The following is a 22,500-nucleotide window of genomic DNA, read 5'->3' on the forward strand; positions in this document are numbered from 1 at the left end:
TAGGGTTAGTGAAGATAAAATGTTTTCAAATTGTCCGTGTTTTGGTGTTTCCGGTTACTGCTTAATTAAATTCATTGCCTAACTAGTGAATACCACGGTAAATGTCACGCAATATCACATTAATCACGAAGCGATGAGTGCGATATCGATTTTTTTCAAGCGAATTACTTTGGAATTCATGTCGTACGAATAGATCGTTCAAAAATCTTTATTTTTAACGGTTATTTGAACAAAAAAGATGCAACGCTTGACGAGAAATAATTCTAAAGTACCGTGGTTGGTTGGAGATGGCACGTACTGATCGCCTCAAAGGGGAGTCATCAACACAAGACCATTTTGAGGGTGTCAGGACTTCTCTTGGAGGACAAATCATAAGACCCTCATAAACACTACACAGGAACTTGGGAAGACTGTGGCAGTACCTAAAAAACAGAGAAAACCGGGATAACCACTATAACATTATTATTATTATTATTATTATTATTATTACTGTTATTATTGTTATTGTTTATTGTTATTGTTATTGTTATTGTTATTGTTATTGTTATTATTCCCTGAACCGATTACAACTCTAAATATTACAATTGTCAATGAAAAATTGCAAACGGCCTGATTCAAGATCTGGTTATTTAGATCTCGACTTACACACCTAAAAAAAAGGCGATTTGTAAAAACAGTGCATGTAACTGGGTTCTCGTTTGGTCATTCATGTACAAACCCTGACATTACAGTACTGTTCTCAACATGCCATTTGCTAAATCTCTTGCGTTTCTTTCATTCGTAATTATTGTTCTTATTCGTCTCATTGTGTCTTCCATTCCACCCTATTACTGCTGGAATTATCAAGATGGTAAATCCAGGTCGTCTTTCTCTAAGTTCAAACGCTAATTGCTGATACTTTCGTAACTTTTTTACTACTTTCTCTTGAACATTCTTTTCGCTTGGGCATATCCACTACATATATCATACTTTTTTCTCCACCCTCAAGCACTATATAAGGTCGTCTCGTTGTTTCCGGCTTTCTTAGATTGAATTTGAATTCAAAGTCCCAGTACATCTTCTTGTAGCCTCCTTCGAACACATTTTCCTCGTTCCCATTCTTTATTGTTCCGTTCATCAATCGCAATTCCTTTCTCTTCTTCCCACTTCTTTTCCATGTCTTTAAGGTGGCTAAAACCAGTTTCAACACTTGACACTACAACACTTTATCATGTAACAGCAATGTTATGGTACCAAGTATGGTATCATGTAAAACATCGATTATTGCTGAACAAGATGCAGTCCTTTTTGTGACGTAACAAGTTGCCATGGTAACAGGAAAGCCTTGCAAAAAAAACCCCTATATTTTGGCTTTAGATGCTCATATTCTGAAAAACGAACTCGGTGACCCCAATTTTTTATTGCACAAAAGTGATCAGCAGGCCAAGAGGAAACTCTCTGCAAAGTTTAAATTCTTAAGGTGGCTTTGAATCCGCTCCACAGTATTTCCAGAAAGTGTCATTCTGGCATGTTGATTACATTTCAGAAATAAAAACTGGGTGTCACCGAGTTTGTTTTTAAGATATGAGCTGCTAAAGCCAAAATATGGGCTATTTTTGCAGGGCTTATTGTTTTATCAGTCGTACACTAGTCTACTTGACTTTCATAAATATTTTTCAAGCATTAGTTAAAATAATATGGCGACAAAAACGCCGGGGAAAAAATTCCAGGTCGGCAAAAGAATGGCACATTCATTTCCGAATAATCATGAAACGTTAAAGAGAAGTGAGCGGGAGGATGGAAAAGCTCTGGAAAAGGCAGCTGATCAAGTAGTGGCTGAAAGTTTGGAAAACTGGAGGACGAACCGTTGCGTAAATTTAATGGGGCTGTTTTTTTTTTAATGTTTTTATTACCCTACGAACTTAAGTTCAAAATGAAGGCATGTTTTTGGAGTTCTTTTCCTTTACTTTCGTGAAAATAGAGCAGTATTTTCGTCCTCGTCCGCTTGAAAAGTGTGGACGTGCGTGGAAGCAACTAGCGATTAAATTTCACAAAATGCACCCTCCAGAAGATGAGCATGATGGCAATGGAGAGATATTATACAAAACACTAACCAAATGAAGATGAGGCCTGCTTGAAATTTTGTTGCTATGCTCGAGAAAGTTTTTTTTTTTACGGTAAAAACCTTTCATCCCTTCAACGATCGATCCTTCCCTGGGTTCCAGTCCTTCCCTGATAGGTCAAGAAAAAACGTGATAAACGAAATTTTCCAAGACGTTTGCAAAATCATATCGATTTAACTCGTTTAGATCATCGGTGACCCCTATTTTTTCAATCATGAATCACTTACTTTTCTTACTATCTACAAAATATGATGAAATGAAAAAATTTCCACCGTAAGAAGTTCTCTCTTTTTTTAAATTTTTTCCTCGTGCCATCGAATTCCGGAAATGGTTGCAACGGATGGCGCTTACGAAAACTCTCGCGGAGGATGAACTATACTGTTAAAGACATCCCTAGCGGCATGCAATTATCTAGAAATCCCACTCCTAAAAACCTATGCACGGAAACCTTCATTCTAACAGTTTATGTTTATGATTTTCGATGGATGACCAGATGAGGCTACATCTCGCTATTACGATCGATTTCTTGAAATGAAGGCATTTTTCCACTGCCATTTTCTCTGAAACAAAGTCGGTGACCCCCATTTTTGGACTACGTACTTTATGATCTAACTCTAGGCGAGAAATGACGAAAATCTCACCGTAGGAAGATTTTGGTGCGAACGTCCTGAAGTGATAACGTGTTGTAGAGTCAATCCTTCTCTATAAGAACGTTTCTTTCAAGTGTTGAAACTGCTTTGAGCCACCTTAAGTGTAGTGTTTTCCAGCCAACACCCTACATCCTGACAGTATGTGGATCACCGTTTCTTCCTCGATATTCAATCTCCTGCTCCTTTTCCAGCATCTGGTTTCGACCATCTGTTCTTGCATTGAAATAATTGTCTTTGATGCTACTTTCTTCGGGTCATCATTGCCTTTTGTCCAACCAAGGCTTTCTCTATATGTTGAATAATACTAACTTTGCATTTTCTTCTTCTGGTATCCTTCTATTCTTGTTGTCTCTTTGTTCTGCTTCAGTTTACTCTTTAATTCTTACCATTGCTCCCTCCACGGTTTCTCCATCTTAATATTATCTTTTCTCATGCCATCCTGACAGAACTCTATATTTCCTATGGTCCTTACATACTTGTCTGCTTCACTCTTCATGATGATCCCTTCGCTACACACTTCCTTGTTCCACACTTTGTTGATCCACGGACTCGTTGAATTTGCCATATAACACACAACTCGTACTTTGGTTTCTTCGTAAACATCTTAAAAACTTGTCAAGCCTTTTCCCCAACTTTGCTTTTGTAGATACAGTCGTTCATCACTGCTTTGCCCCCCGTGTATCCGCTTTCCCCTCAGTGTTGTTTCTTTTACCATCTTGTCCAAATCATCCAACTCTTTCTCTGTCGTGTAACACACATTCATGATGTAGACTGCCACTGATACTACCCGTGTGTTTATTGCCTTAATCAGATGTTTGTCATATAGCTTGAATTCTACAAGATTCCTCAATTGTCCACTCATTTCCTTGTTCACCCTTCTTTGTCAAAATCATATCACTCTGTTCACATCCTGAGGACCATTTTACCTCTTCTAAACACCGTACATTTCTTCAATCCATACATCAGACGCTCCTGTGTTACTGCTTGCTTTGAGGATGATTTCGTCGGCCTTCTGAAGATCTTCATGGGTTTCCTGGTACACCATTAACTCGTCGATGAACAAACTACAGCTGTACGTGTCCTTTTAGTATCTATTTCTCCTGGTTCACTCATGCTGTATCCTCTTCTTCCTTCCAGTAGCATCGTTACTGGTATCTCTGTGCAACAGAAACCTACTGAAGAAAAGCTGTCTCCTAGCAAAAAAACCTCTTCTGATGTTGATCCATCTGCTTTGCTCTTTCTTCCCGTTTCTTGTTACTTCTATCCTTGTTCTCCACTTGCTCATCAGTGCACGGCTTACGTCCTGTATTCCCATCTAGTTGTATACCTTCAACAAACCTTCAACATCCAATCATATTTAACTTTGTCCTATGCCTTTAATAATTATTTAATAACAATAATAATGATAATAATAATTATAATAATTATATCAATATTATATTATTATTATTGTTATTATTATTATTATTATTACTATTATTAAATAATAATAATAATAATTGTTACACTTTTTGCTGTTCTTTACGAGAAGATACGCACTCATTTGCGCGAAATGACGACCAATAGCGCGAAGGTACAGTCACGGGCGCCTAAAAACGAACATTTGGACGGCGTTAGTGCACATAAGTCAAATATTAATGCGCTTGTACAAACAAAAGAGCGTTCTTTGCATTCAATGTACAAACATCGATTCTCAATTGAACAATAACGCCTATCAATGGACTTGTGTTTTGCTCCGCTGTTGTTGAAATCCCTCCGTAGGCAGCTCGGGTACTATCTCTTTCATCACCTCTCTCACTTCCTCGACCCAGTCCGCTTTTGTATTAGTATTTACTTGAGCATCTCTCGTTGTTTCCTTCCCATAAGACCGTCCAAAAACTACATGCTTGCTCGATTTTTCTTTAAACTTATTACTCTGTTCCGCATCCAGGACCTCTTTGATGTAAACGGGTCTGTCACTGTCAGTTTGGTTTTCTAGCATTTTTCCGAAATTCGAATAAACGCTCTTGGGGTCCAACTGGAACTTCCGATTTAGCTGCTTGGCTTCCTCCAGCTTCTTGCTGCGCCAAAACCCTTTCTTTAGCTTTCGTAACCTTGATTTTCCTCTATCCATGAAGCTAATCAATTCCGCGGCAGACAAGTTCTTGAGCTCTTGAAGCAACTTTTCTCGATTTTTCTCTCCTTTCTTGGACATTTTCCGATTTGCTCTCAACCTTTCAATTTCTGCCTTTGCTATTAATTAGAGATGTTTTTCCTGATCGCTCCTGCCTGTGCCTCATATAATTCTTTCTGCTTTTCTGCCAACTTTGTTTTGCCTGCTCGGAGATCGCGTTTTTTCCTCCATCCTTTGACCACAAACAACGCAAAAAAAAAACCAGTATAAAACGCAATTAGCCAGCCAGAGATAAACAAAAGGACCCTGAGCTGGGTGAATGGTGTTACTGGACCCATTGTTATCCTTCATTAGCACATCGATGGCTCCATTGATGTTTGCTATGTCGCCAATTGTTGGACGTTTTCTAGTCCTTGTATGTGACACGCGGTTATCGAAATCTCCTGGGTTTGTAATCACTGAGGCAAGAATTGGTCTTGCTGCTTGGATGATTTTAGTTACTTCATTGTTAAGAGGCGTTGGGCCATCCCTTGACCATACTGGCAAGTCACTTTGCGTATGCAAATGTTGCTCTTGGCCTTCGCTGTTGGCTCTTATCCTCGATCTGCTTCGTGTTCCTTGCCAAAATATCCACTCTGATCGTTTCTGCTACGTTACCAAGCGATCTTTCAACATAAGCGGCCCGATTACGAAGGTTTTGGTCTGAGATATTAAGTCCACTATAGCCGCTTTGGTCCCATAGTTCCTTCATGATAGACATATAACCTCTCTTCTGACCATCTGAATATCTCGGCGGGTCACTTGAATTTGCCATCTCCTTAGCTCTCCTCTTACAGTTCAACAAATCCGAATTCATTTCCTTTGTCCATTTCAGGCGTCCTCCATGCCGCAAAACTCTAGTTTGCTGTTGATTGATTTCCGCCATATTGAAATCCTTTGTCAATTCGAAACATAAAAACAAGGTTTAGTCTCGTCTAGAGACACCATGTATAGAATTACTCAAAACACAGTTGCTACGCACTTAAGAAAGGCTGTCTGTAAGGCTTCGGTGCTCAAGACTAGGCTTGCTTTCAAAAACGAACTGTGTTTAACGGAGGCTAAATCACAGGTCTTCACTACTTGCCGCCTTCACTATATTATTATTATTATCATTATTAGTAATGTTATTATTATTATCATTATCATTATCGTCTGGTGTCTCAATGTTGACATCGGCAAATGTTGTTCTTATCGTCCATCAATCAGGTCACAACCTACAACCTCAGATTCTTAGGACCCCTCTCAAATTACAGGGGTTTCAATAGCTTTTGAAGTTCCTGGGCTAATCAATGTAAGCGGTGGTCACTCTCGTCTTTTACAAGGGTTTGAATGAAAATTAAGGCAGAGTAGCCGGCGGCGAGAGGCAAATTTCTGACAACATAGAATGAGGTATACCGCCGGTAACCGGCTTTTAATGAAACTCGTCAGAACGTTGCCAGTTCCTATAAGTGCCCCTTTTATGCAACGCGTCAACTTGGACATCAACACTCAACCGATCCAGCCACTGTTGAAAATCATTGCTAACAACCCTCAAAGCTTCAGAATGGCATGCATACAAAAATAACGCATTGAGCGTGACCTATGGGGAAAAAAGAGCTATTTACAGATACTTGGGCAACTATTATTTATTTATCAATAAAGAATTACGAACTCACTAAAACTAACCCTGATACTATTTAACCTGGTACAAAACACTTTTTGAAAAATCCTAAAAGAAAATCTTCATAAAAAGATAATTTTTTTTTTCTTGACCACATAATAGACCTTATTCACGATAGCCGCCATGTTGGATTTGCCTTTATCATGCAAATTAGCTACACACTTCTGAGGGGGCAAACAACGCAAGTTCGAGAGGTTACAACGAACATCTTAGCCACACAGATGATTTGTTTCACGCTCATTGAATGTTTATCACCTAAGTAGTAAAATAGAATGCTTACACAAGTTACTTCGATGTTTTTTGTAGTGAAAAATGAGCAGATAACGAAGTAGAAAGTCAAAATGTCGGAGGTAATCAAAAGATATAAAATTATTTTTAAAGGTACTTAATTCTAAATTCTAAAATTTACTTTTAGCAATGTTAATTCAATATTTCGACAAGCCGATTTTACGCAATTTGCCTTTATTCCAATGTTTGCCCCCCAGCATAACACATGGCTAATTTACATGACAATTTGAAAACCAACATGGCGGCTATCGTGAATAAGGGCTATTAGATGATTCTGCCTAAACATACACCAATGTCAAAATAGTTGGAAACGGGTGAATTAAAAGAGTAATGTCTTGAAAAATAACGATGTTATTTTGCCCCACCCAAAATGCTCAAAAAGTAGAATGGAACAACAACTCACGAGTATGAAGGCCTTTTTTGCTCATGCAGAATTATCTTGTTTGTGTTGTTAAGATAAATGCTATCAGTAAAAGAATTCTAAAGTACCATTTTCAAGACGAAAACTCATAATAAGTTAAAGATTTCAATGAATCTCTGCAAGATACCATATGACATTAGCCTCTTTAAATTATTAAAAGTACTCTCATGAGGTAAAGATCACTACTTTCGGAAGGCCTGTACTTATTTATTAGACCATAAAATTATGTTTTTGACGAGACTCAAAGGAAAAAAAAAGAAAAGCCTCAGGTCCAGTGTCAGTGAGCCTAGCCTTTTGATTATTGTAGGTAATTTATGCAAGAATTTATCATTACCTGCTCAGGATTTCTTCACTTAGAAACGTAGCAAGAAAATCTGGGTCCTTCATAAACGAGAGGGCCCGCAACAGATCAGTTACCTGCATAGACAAACAAACAGTTGTAAAATAAAAGGAAATCACAATTAATATCATTTGGGACAATGCACTTTCTTATTGCAAAAGGTTGCAAGCCTGGAGTCATGCAGAAGATAACAAGAGGTTTTATTTCTCTCTTTTGAATGAATTTGAATGGGATTTGGGATATTGTCTAGGCTGAGAAAGAAGGGACTTCAAAGGTAGCAGGAACATTTGCAATCAAATGGTTTATGTGAGATTATCAGAAATTTCTCTGTAATGGGAAACTTTAAGGCATTAATAACAATTATTACAAACAACCTCTTGAACCAAGTTACTTTGATCATCACATTTGGCAAGAGCTGCTATCTCTATTCTAAGAAGGACTTGCAGCTGGTATCTAGGGAAATCAAAGAGATGAGCATTTATCACTTAATTACAATTTCGATAGAATGAACAAATACATGTCGTTGTTTTGACAGGAAAAGATATGCAAATCATGGCAAATTACTACGGCATGAAAAACCTTCACAGTGTCCAGAAGAGTAAAGGCAAAAACAGACACTGATCACAGCAGCCTGTGAGTTGAGTTACACGTAGCACTTATAATTATCCAGAAATGCATGTAACTGGTGCACACCCAATTTTGATATCCAACACAAAGCAGTGACCCTTTAAGTCTAAGCATATTTCACAACCTATTTCTAGCTACAAGGTACGTGTAAGTGTATTAGCGTCATTAGTTATGGTGAAAGGTACTTGCTCTTTGACTTACTCTTTGACTTGGTGTTCTTTTGTGCATCCAGTACCAGAACCTTCATACTTTGCTCGCAGTTTTACCAAATTTAGGAGAACATTTTCAATTAGAAATTGTGAGATAAAGTCCTAGTCCAGAGAGAAAAAAAAAACTATTATTGGTGACATAAAAATAGTTACTTCGCTAAGGAACAACTTACAGCCATGACTCCAATGTAACTCTGGATCTTTGTTTATTATATTTATAATATTTATCACCTGATAATAGGTACCGTATTACACATTTACTAAAATCTGCCTTTCATACGAAGTCAGGCCATTCAATGCTCCATAGTGCCTTTGTTCCTACATGACTGCAGGATCACCTCACCGGACACAAAAGAGTAGAGCAACACCTTCATAATTTCATAGGATAATGCTGGGTATGAATTGATCGAGCAAGCCTCTCCTTAAAGGGATACACCAGCACCAGCTTACTGCAAGTTTCTTTGATTTTACATGTAACAAAACCTTGCTTTTAACCACCAGCAACAGACTAAATTTTCAATTTCATTTGTCTCACAGTGTGGGAAGGTGTGAGGAAAATGAAGACTTGGATTACGAAAAGATATGTCCAGAAATGCAAGTACCAGTACATGTAATTATATGCGCTCCCATTGTCATTAAGGGCCACAGTGTCACCTTGCTCTTTGCAAAAACTTCAACGTCACTTGTGTCTCGGAATACAGATAATTTTTGATGTCACAAAGAACCCCCTAAACTCTGCTCCTCAAGTAAAGATAAAAAGCTGCCTTCAAAAAGAGGCAATTTAATTGGATGTACATCTAATTGCTAGCATTACAGGGCAAAATGTAAGGAGACCAGAGATGAAGACCAAAGACCAGGAACTCACACTAACACCCTTTTTTGACAAATGTATGGTATTCAATAACATCCCCAGCGCACCAAAGATATCAGAATCAACTGGCTCTACTCACCATACAAGAATGTTGGCCACTAATTTAAACAGTGATTTAGGTCCTTGGTGTCACACAAAATTGCACTTTGAAAGATGTACAGGTGTTTTACCATCTGAGACCATTCATTTTCACACTGATCAACAGAAGAGTGTCACACAAAATAGCACTTTGAAAGATGTACATGTATTTTACCATCTGAAACCATTCATTTTCATGCTGATCAACAGAAGAAGCAAACAGTGCCATTGTCGCATCAACCAATTGCATGAACCAGCTGTGATATCAGTACTACCACACTCAATTTTTGCATGATTGCTCACTCCATTAAAGCAGTATGACAAACCAAACACCTTCGATCTACATGTAAATCCATCCCAAATGCCAGTAATTGCTGTTGACCAACCACTCTTTGGTCTCCGTTGCCCATCAATAGAATTTTACAGAGAGAAAAACTTGGCAGTCATGCTAAGTGGACTTCACATGGAGATGATTACATTTTAAGACACTTGGCAAGATTATAAGGAAATGGCTGGAAAGACACTGAAGGAGTTGTTGACTCATTTGTTCTCTAAATAATTCTTTCTAGAACAATGGGGAGAGGGAGGGGGGGGATCTTAATTCACTGCTGTAAGTCTTAAAGCATTGATGACAAGATTTATGATGAGTATGAAGACTAGCAAACATCTGAAGACAATATATCACCAATTAATTTTTCTTAATTGGGCTTCAGTATGATGCTACACATATCTGAAAACTGTTCGCTTTTATGATCAACAAGACGCCTACACTCTACAAGGGCGTACCCGGATGCATAAACAGTTAACACAAATTGTCCAGTTACTACAGTTACAGTTAACTACAACTACAGGTAGAATTCGGAAAATAATGAGAGTTTACCAGAAAGATGAATCAGTGTAATTTAACTAGCAGGAACTTTTAGTAAAAACAAAAATTGAGGTATTTATTGTTATTAATGCTTAATTCGCAAATGGCAACAATCAGCACAGCAATAATCATCAGAATTTACTTTTTGTAATTTAAAAGCTTTTTGAAGAATGCCAGTTCAACAAGGTGAGATTTCTTTGGAATACTGACTGGAGATCGGTTGCTTTGTTTGTGTTAAAACAAAGTAGAATAGTATCGGTATTTGATTTCTTTTTTTATATTTAGTTGCTTAAGGCTTTTCTTTAATATCCTTTTCAAGTACCGTATTTGTTTCCTGTATTGGGAGGAATGGTGATGGAATAATCCCTAAACAGTGCAGTCAGCATGCACATTGACTCTTAAAGCCAGCGAGTGCTCTGGGACAGAATGCCACATGTCTTTTTGCTAAATTAAATTTCTTTTATAAATTATTTTGTTGCTAAGGTTGACCATTGCTTTTGCAAAGTCAAAATTTCTCACTTTTTGACGATGTTATAATACAAAAGCCAGCTGCTTTATTATTCATCAGTGTCACAACTCATGCTGTTTTCTTGGTTTTCATGTGACATCAGGAACAACTTAAATTATTCAAAAAATTGAGTTCTTACCTTCATCAGGTAAAAGACCTTTTTTAAAGATATATCTACTGGCCTATTTTCAGCTCAGTAGCATGCTTTGTTGTGAAAATAGAGCAGTTTGAATTTCAATTTTTTGCTACAATGTGTGACATCTGCATTGCTTTTGAGACACACGTCACGTACACAAAAATATTGATTCGCCATGTGTTTTTGAGTTCTGAACACCCTGCTAGCAGAGCCTTTCTTTTGCTTGCTCGATTTGGCGTTCTTCTCAGTAAAGAAAAAGACAAATGGAGGCTCTGCTCGCAGGGTGAGTTCTGAATAACCAATATGTCAAGAGACGTGTCTGTGCAAATGTTTTCAAGTCAAGCATGCAGAGAGAAAAATGTTTTGAGAAAGCCATAGTAAACTCCAAGGTGTTTCCTACATGTATACTAAATACTATAATTTTGAGTGGTACCGGTACCCCTCGCTGAATAAGTGCAGTTTGGAATATCGCACAGCCCTAAAACTTAGACACGCTATTGTTTATTACCCTTCTACAATACTTCAATTTCTTGACTTAATTTATTGAATGGTAAGCAATTTTTTTTTCTTGGCGTGATATTTGTGTGACGCGGAAATGAACAATATTCTTTTAAGTGTTGCTCATATTTTGCTTGCATTCAGTGTCCTGAGAAAGGAATTCTTGCCATTTTTGTTGATGCATGCTATGTGAAATGAACTGTGAACTTAGCTCATCACCCTTGCGGCTTGTACTAAGCTTCGACTAGACTCTGGAAAATGAATACTTGAACTAGAGTCCTTCCTGCCAACGTCTCAGCTACTCAGCCCAGGCACGTTGTTATGATTTCCTGATCCTCACAATCAGAATGTCACGAACTACCGGTATTAGATACAGGAAACAATTTTCCTGGAAGTAGACTTGTGATCTAATGCTATTTAATTATTCATTTTCTTTGTACATTAATTTTGTACCTGATCAACTTCATGGCAGTTATTTTCAATTTTTTTTCTAGGAGGTGATCCGAACTGTGAAATCACTACTGCAAATTCTATCTACACCTGTACATCTGTTTCATCACAATGTCTCTCATCCACAGTGTCCATGAATGAACCAAAAAAGTAAAGTCTTGCTTCATGTGGTCAAAACAGGTGGCCACCACTTTCAAAATCACACGAAAGTTTTAAATATAAAGCAAACCATCACCTGATCTCAGTTGCTTTCATGGATCAGTGGGAACTTACTTGCTCTTGGGGCGCGATGGCCCAAGTTCAGGGCACAATGGCCCCAGTTGTATCATACAGGTAATCTACTATCCCTGGAATATCAAGCAGGTAATCTACTATCCATGGGGTATGCACATTTGTAACTATGAAGAAGAAAAATTATAACGTAGTATGCCTATGGCATCCCACGTAAATATTATTTTGCATGTTTTTGGATGATTGGAACTTGACTAAAAATACATGACTTTGTGATGCAAGTTACACTTCTGATCATCATAATGCAACTTCTACAACTGTACAAGTTACAGGACTAATCATGGCATCTGACAGGATGCGGCAATGCGGATCCGCATAATTCACTGAAATCCGCATCTTCCGCATAATTCCAATATTTTCCGCAAAAAACAGAAGAAATATCTGATATTAGTGATAAAGCAGCTCCTTAACATCCTCAAAAACATAAGGGCGCGTTCGATTGACCGTATTCCGGAATAGGATTACATGGAATACAAGTTAGAAGTCCTTCGTTTTTACGGAGATTCACATTAAAAACGTCGAACACCTGCTAAAATGCTATTTTAAACATATCTTTATTATCCTTGTTGCTTCAAAACACCAGACATACCGTTTTGAATTCATCACTTCACGTATTCTTATTCCGGAATACGGTGAATCAAACGCACTTTAAGTCAATGATCGAGGGAATGGATCGCGCTCCAAAGGTATTACAATTTTGCTCCATTATCTCCAAATTGAAACAAAATTCATGATGAGAAACAAAATAATTTTTTATCGCTTTATTTATTTTACCAAAAGTTGCGGGAAAATCCCAACTGCTAACCCTTTTATTTCAACGGTGAAAGCTGGTCGCAAATTGATGACTCCTCCATGTAATTTAATCACAAAGGGCAAAAATTCAGTCACAAATGCGATTGTATTGGTTGCAATTTCGATTACGGATTTACCGTAAGCATGTAAATACATTGGACGGGCCTAATTATTAGTTTTATAACTTGTTTAAGTTTCCGCATAATCCGGTGTAATTTCCGCATAATCAACGCATGTTTCCGCATAATATGGCCAAAAATTTCCGCATAATTGACTAATTAACAATTATTGCTTGATTGCTTGTTGACATCACTTGATAATAATAAATTATATGAAAATATATGCAATTCTTTTATTTTTGTTTCTTACAGACTCTTCATTTTTCTTTCCTTAAAGTGCTAGAAATAAGGGAATGCTATATCCTCAGGCCATGTCATTAACAAGGATTTTCTACAGATGAGGGTAATTTCTTTGGCATAGTGCAAGTGAAAGTTGAGAAGGATCAATGACATGTTATGACAACTTGCGCTGTTCATCGTGGACTGAAACACAACTAAATGAAATACTCTTACATGGTAATTCTAAGAAATAGCCTTTTGTAAAAGAAACTGTTGAATACGGTTGCTCTGCACACACTGCTATGACTTTTAAATAAAAGTCCATCAAGAGTAAGTAAAAGATTAGTTCAAAAGCTTTTGTCTCGCATCACCTTCTTCCTTTCATTGCCATCCTTCTGATAAAAATTTGAGACTGACATCATTATGTTGGTGATTTCTGTTGGGACACTTCCACCCTGACAAAAGAATGAATGACAAGATAAAAATATGTTAAAGTGAAAATAAAATGAGCATTTGGATGACTTCTAGGCAACATAATGTGCATAAAATTAATTCATTTTGCGATATTATGGTGTAAATACAGCTGACGATCATGGCCAGTTCGATAATAGTGTTTGAAACTTCCGTACAACTACATGTAAAAGTTTATCTTGACAAATTGCAGCCTGATTGTATGGCCTTGATCTTTTTGCACTCAATGCTGTCATCGATTCTGATTCTGAGAGAAATTCTGACTCTAATAATTCCAAATCAGCAAATTCTGTATTACTTGCCTAATGGTTTCTATACAGTCAAAATTACGCTCCCTGCAGAACTGCTAATGTATTTTCCCAAAGTTAAGATAACTGGTTCTCTATTTTACCCAATTATAACAAATTATAAGAAGTCTTTAACAAAAGCTTCCAAACTCAATTACTCAATGATTAGATTAACAAGTTTAGCCTGAATGCATTAAAGGGGACATACATGTAGTTTTTTGAGTGGACCTCATCTACATGTAGATGTTATTAACCCAGTTACAAACTAAAGCATCCCCAATCAGTGAGTAAAATCTGCAATACTCACTCTCAGGTGGGGAAGGCTTAATTAACTCTTCATCAGCCATCAACTAAAAAATCGACCAAGTCTGACTTTAGTATGCAATGTCAACACTAATTACTTTTACCTTGGTCCAATAGCACCATAATATCATAGTTACATGTCATACTTCAATAATCTCACTCTTCAAATGCACATAATTTCTACTGTACATGAAAACTTAAGTCCTCTTTAACATGCTTACATGTACAGTTCATGTACTTGCATAAAAGAGATACATTTTGTTACCTCAAAAAGGACTTTGTCATAGATGGAACAAATTGCACTGATTAAATGAGACTCATCTATGGGATACAAAATATTGAGAAGAAAAATAATTATTATTTGGATGTAAATAATATACAACTTTACTAGTGCTCATTGCAAAAAATTCTCACGGTTTTGTTTCAGTAATTACTGACAAGTGTTTTTCATGGTCGAGTTTTAAAACTCACCTTCAGCATGACATGTGAGATTCTTAGTTTCTTCATCAGTTGTACATGAAGTTTGGTTATGTTCTTCTATGAGACACTTGCTGCTTTCGTTCATTTGAACAAGGGGATCAATTGTACTTCTATCATCCTTGTTAATGCTGCTTTGGAGAGTGTTGCTGACTTCATTTGCACTATTAAAATAACTCAATCACGTCAGTCCGAGATCACCCAGCCCTCAAGATGTCATTAAGATGTTTTTTTTTTTTTTTTGCCTTTTTCAGGCGAGTGGGTGATTTTTCAACCAAATCACTTACACATCAAGAGCATGATGCATACAGTAGCCACTTAGTTACCGCACCATGAGAGCCACATTTGTAAAACTGTTTTACGCCATATGTATACATTTCATTCTCATGTACGCTTGTTCAGCAAGGTTACTCAAATGAACAGCATACAAGTAGGTTCTGGAAGCTCCTCCTACCTGCTAGCACTTTGAACTATTTGCTCAGGAATTCAAGGGAGTTTGTTCACCCCCTTTGTGACACATGACGTTGTAAGAATTTTATTATGAAATAAGCGTATGGAACATAAACATTTAGTCTTCTGAGAAATCTTTCACAAAATAATTCTCATAATATAATTGTTATTTTATGTTAATCTATTGTAAGTAAAATTCAGCTTGTGAATGCAGTGTTTTAGTTAATAAAGTATCTATTAAAACTACCGTATCTACATGCAGATGCAGCAAAGAATTTTTCTATAGTTACCATAACAACAATATACATGTGTAAAGTGCATGTACTGTAATAAAGCAATAAGGTTCATCATAATGATGATGATGATAACAATAATAATAATGATAATATTTACTAATAGTAATAATAATAATAATAATTCTTTTAATTATTATTCCTGACTTTCTGCGTACAAAGCAACCTGCAAGGAGATGGTATAGTTGTAAAGTGTTGGTAACGACATGGCTAAATTAGGATAAGTGCTGACGCTACTCATTGTTACAGTACTCAGGGGTTACCAGGTCACAAAGAGTCCAATAGACTAGACTTGAATACACTCAAGACTTGATTACATTCAGCTTTAATAGTTAAATCAAAGTGCTTGTATACATAATGGTAGCTAGCTAAACATGACTAAATAATTTTTAATTAATGTGAGGAAGTATATGAAGTTTCTGTCCTAGTAAACATCCTGATTCATGCATGAGCATAACGCCTTACTTACATTTATTTACCATTACAGCCTACCCTTATTTCATGAAGATTAACAACTGGGGTCAACGGGGTAGTCAAAAAATGAATAAAATACACAAACAAGAAATAACGGGGAAAAATACCGGTAACTAATTTACAGGACTGAGTTGAGTTGAATGAGTTAGGGTTATCAGACTAGTATCAAAAATAGACTGTGGTAAACTGTTCCATTGAGTGATACATGTAGTTCTGGGGTAGAAGGATAAGCGGTGAGACAAGGTACTGGTAGAGAGGGGGATGAAACTATTATTGTGGGAATGCCAGGATCTACGTATCATCGGTCGGAGGTATTTGGAGGCGTTAATTGGAACATGTCCACTGTGGATCTTGCACAAGAGAGAGAGTCTTGCATCCACTTTCCTTTGTTCTAGTGACCTCCAGCCAAGGTCCTGGAGCATGTTGGAGACGCTAGAGGTATTGTGATACCTCTTTAGAGTCCACCTAGCGGCCTGCCTTAAAGTACCATTTCTTTCTTGTGGGCGACGCTATTTTCAACACCTGGTCTAGGGTTCCAAATTGCTGCACTGTAGTCAATCTGAGGGTGTACAAGCTCCATGTGCACACAAACCACTTGAAGTAACTTTCAAATTATATTTCAGGAACCCGAGAGAGTGATTGGCTTTGGCTATTGTTACATCTATGTGTTTATTCCACTTAAGATCTTATGAAATGAGGATACCAAGATATTTGGTGTGGTCAGTGGAGTACCATTCAATATGTAGGTGTACGGGATCTTGGTGCGTGCACGTGAGACACAGAGTACTTCACACTAGTCCATGGACTAGGGGGTCAGCAAAATGTAACTACCGGCCAGGTGGTTTCTTCAAATCAGTACACCCACCTAAAATTAATGTATTCAATTTGGACAAGGAATTACAAAGTGAAAAGAATATGTAGAGTTGTGAGGGATCATCAGCATTTAAATTATGTTGCATCCAGGTTTTACAGAGTACCTTTGCCATATACAGTATTTGCGGGTCAAGACCAGAAAGTACAGGACGTCTTGTGCATGTATATATGTATTACATTGCAATAATTGTTGTACCTTGTCTTGATCACATCTTTTTGTCCTTGTAATTTCTTCAGAATTCCTTGGCTGTTGCTTTTGCATGTTAGTGGCTGTTTGACAACTTCAAGTTTTGTCTTTTCATTTTTTCTGTAGTAAAGAATTTTCAGGTCTTTCATGGGTGTTGCTAAACCATCAACACAATGTACTTGAGGCTTGCATTCTCTCCTTTGATAAGACAGAACACCGATTTAATCACATAATAATTAAGACTACATTATAACTTTGTATTCTATTTCTTGTCATGTGGTTATGCAACATTATTGTTGGTATACTGAGAACATTCACTTTCACAAGAGAGTGTAAAAGACCTTTTTAGTTCACTCCAAAGTAATCTTTCTTCTTCATCAACTACAGGAGAAAGGCACCATGACTCAACAATTCCAGGCTTGAACTCCTTTTCTCCAGCAGTCTCTGTAACAACAAAAATAACAACAAAATCACATCCCAATAAAGAATAGTTTTGAAACAAGCCAATGACTTTAAAGTTCACTCACAGTGCTCGACTTTCAGGCAAAACCCTAGGGGGCCAGCTGGCCCCTAACTTTTCAGATTTGGTTGCCAGCTCAAGTACTTTAGTAGAAAAAAAGAACTCCGGCCCTTTGGGCCTTATACATTTCAACAAAAGCTCACATGCAAACAAGGTGGAGCCAAAAATATGAGTGCATAAAGCAGCCTTGATGGCAGAAATGGGTAAAAATAGTTGCAAATTTTAAATGTTGGATAATTTGACTTGAAAATGAATAATTGGACAAAAAGTTAATGTGTTTCAATCATAACATTGCTTGAAGTTGATTGTGACCCGAGTCGACTTTTCAGTTTCAGATATAGTAATATGATATCTGCATTTTAAATATACTCTTGATCCTAATAGGCCATTTCCGAGTTCATGTCTGTCTCCTCTTCAAAGCGAGTCTAAGTGCGAAGTTTTTGTGATGGTAATTAGTTCTACTTTACATATGAATGAACTAATTTTAATAAGAAAAACTTCGCACTTAGACTCGCTTTGAAGAGGAGGCAGACATGAACTCGGAAATGGCCTATTTACAAACCCTTCTAACATGCAAACGGACTCGTGTGGCACAAAGATATTCACTAATACTAAAGAAAACTAAATCTCCGCATAAATAATCCCTCACTGTGCCTTGAGAATGGCGTCACCATGATGCCGAAACGTTGGTTATTAAGTTTTTTATTTTGTTTGTTTAATTTTTTGACATTAGTGACAGTGGTACACTATTCATTATGAACAACAGTTTCATTTCTTTCTTATTATTTCTGAGAATTACAGTCGTCAATGGAACAAGACGCTCCATAAAAGCGAGTGGCGAGTAAAAAAAATTACGCGGTCGCCCGGCCGGGCACTCTGGCTTATTGTATTTCTTGCAGATAAGGCAGCTAAAAATTTTAATATGCTGGTGGTTACAGTTTACGAAACCTCTCAGAAAATGTTTCATCTTCGTACCAAACAATCGTGACTTTGCATGTGACGGCAAAGCACAAATTTGGATTCCTTCTCAAAAAATAGCATTAAATTTGGAACATGGAGTTTGGCATTTCTTGGTTATAGTTTTAAAAAAAGAGTTGTTACTTCTGCTCTGACAGCGGTAAAGCGCGGCCGGCGGAGCAGTGCAATTTACTTCTGTATGAACCAGAGACTTGCTGCTTGCTGTGCCTGCTTGACTAAAATATATTTAGGTTATGGTTGTTTTTCCCCTGTATACGAAATAACGAAATAAAAAAAAAGAAAGAGCAATCCTGCGTTGTCTTTGCTTCGTGACAAATCATTCCGTGCCCTAAACAAATAACGCTGTGACTGGCGCTTCGCCCAAACAAAAAGCTCATTCCAATAAACATTTTACTGATAATGCAAGGAAAAAATACTTTAGTTCTGTCCTGTAGCGATGATTTTCGTCCAGATCAAGATGACTTGCTAAGAGAAAAAAATGATAGCTTTTGGGCCGCGGTGGTTTCATTGTTTCACTGCAGTTTTCACAAAATCTCCGCGGGAATCAAGCAGCATTGATTCACGTTTAAAATTTATTTTCAACCCAACTAACCAGTAAAAAGGTTTACCTCTATTAAACCCGAACCTTTTTACATAAACCTGCCGCAATCTTTACTTTTTCCCTTTTAAACTTAAAAGACATTGGTGGCATTGCCACCTTTTTCGTCTTTCTCAAGTATGGCGTGAAAAATTTGACGGGTTGTGGGTTTTTCTTGCACTAGCGAGTTTGACGATCATCAGAGAAGTAGCAGCAATGTTTTTTTGAGAGAGAGATGGATGAAGATCTTGCTGCGTTGTTGATCTCAGATAATTAATTAAATAAATAATTAATTAATTCGGGCAACCAACTTGGAGGGCTGGGCGCCCCAGCTGAAATGAGTGGGAGCTTGAAGGGCTCCCCGAAATTTTCCTTAGAGCACAGACTTGGGTATTTTTGTACCAAGGCAGGTGAAAAAATAAGGAAAATAAACATGTTTCCTTTATTGTAATGTTCACTGCCTTAGCTTGATGATGCCATCACCATGCATAAGTTTAAATATCCAGAAAAACAAGGTCAGATCCATTTTACAATTTAAATTTCCTCAGAGTTAAATACTTGAGTGTGGGGCCCGGATTATAGCAGAGTGTATTAGGAGTGGGTAAGTTGTTGTAGTTCTCACAAATTGTGGATAATTCTGGTTTCCAGATTCTGGATTCTGGCTTTGTACCTGTGCACAGTTTCACTTTGCCTCTCGTGGAGATAGAAAAGAAATGAGCGAGTGACGCTTATTTTGGACAAGATTTAGTTTGTAACAACCTGTTCGGGGTTGGACAATTTTCAATTTATCTCCAGAGCAACTCAAGCAATCCAGTTACTACACGAACTGTGTCATGTGAATTGTTCTGTATTTTTTTCAGGCTAAAAGGAGGTTTCTTTGATAAGTATTTTATCACAACATGTTTTGCCATAATGGTGAAACCACACTGCATTACAGAAGACAAATACATGTAAGCGTAAATATCTATATTTCTGTGCATATATAGTGAACTTTGGATTGAATGCAATAGACCTTTTTCACTTGTACATTAAATTTTTGTTTTCCCAATACAGATCACGAGATGATACTCAGGAGGTTTGGTCCTTTCTTTTGTTTATTAAAAAGAGTGCATGCATGCAGACGGAGCAGTCGTGGTTCAGATGGCTAGTGCACCGCTTTCGGAGCAAGAGGTCCCCGGTTTGATCCTCGGTGACTTCAATGTCTGTTTCAACTTTCCTCTGATCCATGTACATGTAGCTATAGCTTTAAATCCCCTTAAAACGGAGCACTGACAGCGGGAGGGGGGTAAAGTGCACACCGACGGCTTCCATTGATACCAGCCTCACAGCTGAAGGAACTACCGACGTTAAATAAAGTGACCCTCCATGTGATTTTGATGCTAGAGGTGATAGCACGCTCACAACACGCTTCCACTTGAAAACAAAACAATTTATTTTAGCACGCTTTAGCACGCAAAGAATCTTTCCTAATTAAAAATTTCTTTTGTTTCATAGGACACGCTTAACACAATGAAGCGTGTTTACAATCTCAAACAAAAACTGTGTGCGAAATACTTATAGCACAGCACACTAAGGGTGCAAGAAACACACAAGAAGCGTGTAAAGGCAAATGACAGATTCGAAAACCTAACCAATGCCTTACAGTCTGACATGACTGTGTTTAAGATAATCGAACCAGGGTATAATGAATGTTAACATCTCTTACAACTCACCAGCAGCGACAGCTTCATGGTTTTATTATTTCTAACTGCTCTGGTCCAGTAAACTTTTTCCAGTTTTCGTTCGCCGGGAAAAAAATCGTTTGCTTGTCGTGACGCCACGCTCAAGATAATTTCACAATGGTTTTAAAAACTGATTTGTAACCAGGTGGTTCCATGGTAAAAATAAAAATGTTACACTGGTGAAAAAATATTATTGAAAAAAAAAGATCTTGAAATCCCAACGTTTCGGCTACTAACATAAGCCTTCTTCAGGGGTAATAAAAATATACAACGAAATGACAAGTGTATTTAAAATCGCATAGATGCTAATAAAAAACAATATATTATAAAATCAGTTCTTGTCCAATAATGCCAAGGCCCTGTACTCTTGGGGCAGGTACATGCCATCATCGCGGTTGAGCGGACTTTTGCATGTGTTAATTTCCCATGTCTCTAAGAGGCGTCTGGGTCGCCAACCGGGACTGGTACGTAATATTATAGACGAATCCCACAAGATAGTGTGGCCAAACTGTATGAAGAATGTTCGACGAGTGCAGATTTCTTGGGGTGTTCTTGTTCGACCGCTTTTTGGTGTTCTCTGAGCCAAGTATTGAATGTAGGGTTTGCCACAATCTTTGCAAGGAATGGAATAAATTACCCCGCGCGTTTGATCTTTTGGAACGGGATCTTTCGGCTTGGGAAAAAAGTTACCAATGGTCTGGTGAGGTTTTAAGGCGAATTTGACATAATTATAACTGTTCAAAACCCGCTTGATCGGCCCCGTTGTTCCTTTAACATAGAGTAGGACGCAGAAACTCTTTATGTCTTCCGGCGCGGCTGCTACAGACTGCTGAGGCGACCTTTTAGGTTTGTTCAAATCGATTATAAACCGTTTCAGGTAGCCATTCGCCAACAGCGTCGCCGGTTGGCGACCCTGACGCCTCTTAGAGGCATGGGAAATTAACACATGCAAAAGTCCGCTCAACTGCGATGATGGCATTTACCTGCCCCAAGAGTACAGGGCCTTGGCGTTATCGGACAAGAACTGATTTTATAGTATATTCTGTTTTTTATTAGCATCTATGCGATTTTAAATACACTTGTCACTTCGTTGTATATTTTTATTACCCCTGAAGAAGGCTTATGTTAGTAGCCGAAACGTTGGGATTTCAAGATCTTTTTTTTTCAATAATATTTTTTAACCAGTGTAACATTATTTTTTATATTTTACCAATTTCACAATGGCTCTTCAGTGGTGGTGCGTGCTAAACAAAACTTGTCCTTGCAGCAAAAACAGGATTAATGTGATCACCGCATAATTAAAACTTGTCTTTGAACAGAGAGCATTGTACCGTTTGAATCAGCAAATTATACCCATTAGAACTGAAGCTATCATTTTCTTCAGCATTTGCCGTGACACGACAATCATGCAATCATTAATTTTGACAATGGCCTCTCACTCGCACGTGAGAAAAAGCCCCCAAACTTTTCGGCTGTTACTAAAAGTGGGACGGGGACGTGGGACTCAGGGACGCGGGGATGTGGGGACATGGGGATGTGGGGACATGGGGACGTGGGGACGCAGGTACTCAGGAAGGTGGGACGCAAGGACGTCGGAACTCAGAGACGCG

At 37.8% G+C, this 22,500-nt stretch overlaps 1 protein-coding gene across 1 annotated transcript in view; it reads right to left on the minus strand.

Moving 5' to 3' along the window:
• Nucleotides 1-22,500, minus strand: part of LOC138035426 (treslin-like) — a 66,090-nt gene that overhangs the window by 21,950 nt on the left and 21,640 nt on the right. Inside the window, exons 5-13 of the mRNA XM_068882121.1 lie at nucleotides 17,436-17,538; nucleotides 17,104-17,292; nucleotides 14,812-14,981; nucleotides 14,606-14,661; nucleotides 13,651-13,734; nucleotides 8,442-8,551; nucleotides 7,988-8,066; nucleotides 7,608-7,690; nucleotides 273-422 (exon numbers count right to left, since the gene is read on the minus strand). Of these exons, the coding sequence (XP_068738222.1) occupies nucleotides 273-422; nucleotides 7,608-7,690; nucleotides 7,988-8,066; nucleotides 8,442-8,551; nucleotides 13,651-13,734; nucleotides 14,606-14,661; nucleotides 14,812-14,981; nucleotides 17,104-17,292; nucleotides 17,436-17,538 (1,024 nt within the window). The remainder of the gene's footprint in view (nucleotides 1-272; nucleotides 423-7,607; nucleotides 7,691-7,987; nucleotides 8,067-8,441; nucleotides 8,552-13,650; nucleotides 13,735-14,605; nucleotides 14,662-14,811; nucleotides 14,982-17,103; nucleotides 17,293-17,435; nucleotides 17,539-22,500) is intronic.

The sequence above is a fragment of the Montipora capricornis genome, chromosome 2 (assembly GCF_036669925.1).
Source record: "Montipora capricornis isolate CH-2021 chromosome 2, ASM3666992v2, whole genome shotgun sequence".
NCBI lineage: Eukaryota > Metazoa > Cnidaria > Anthozoa > Scleractinia > Acroporidae > Montipora > Montipora capricornis.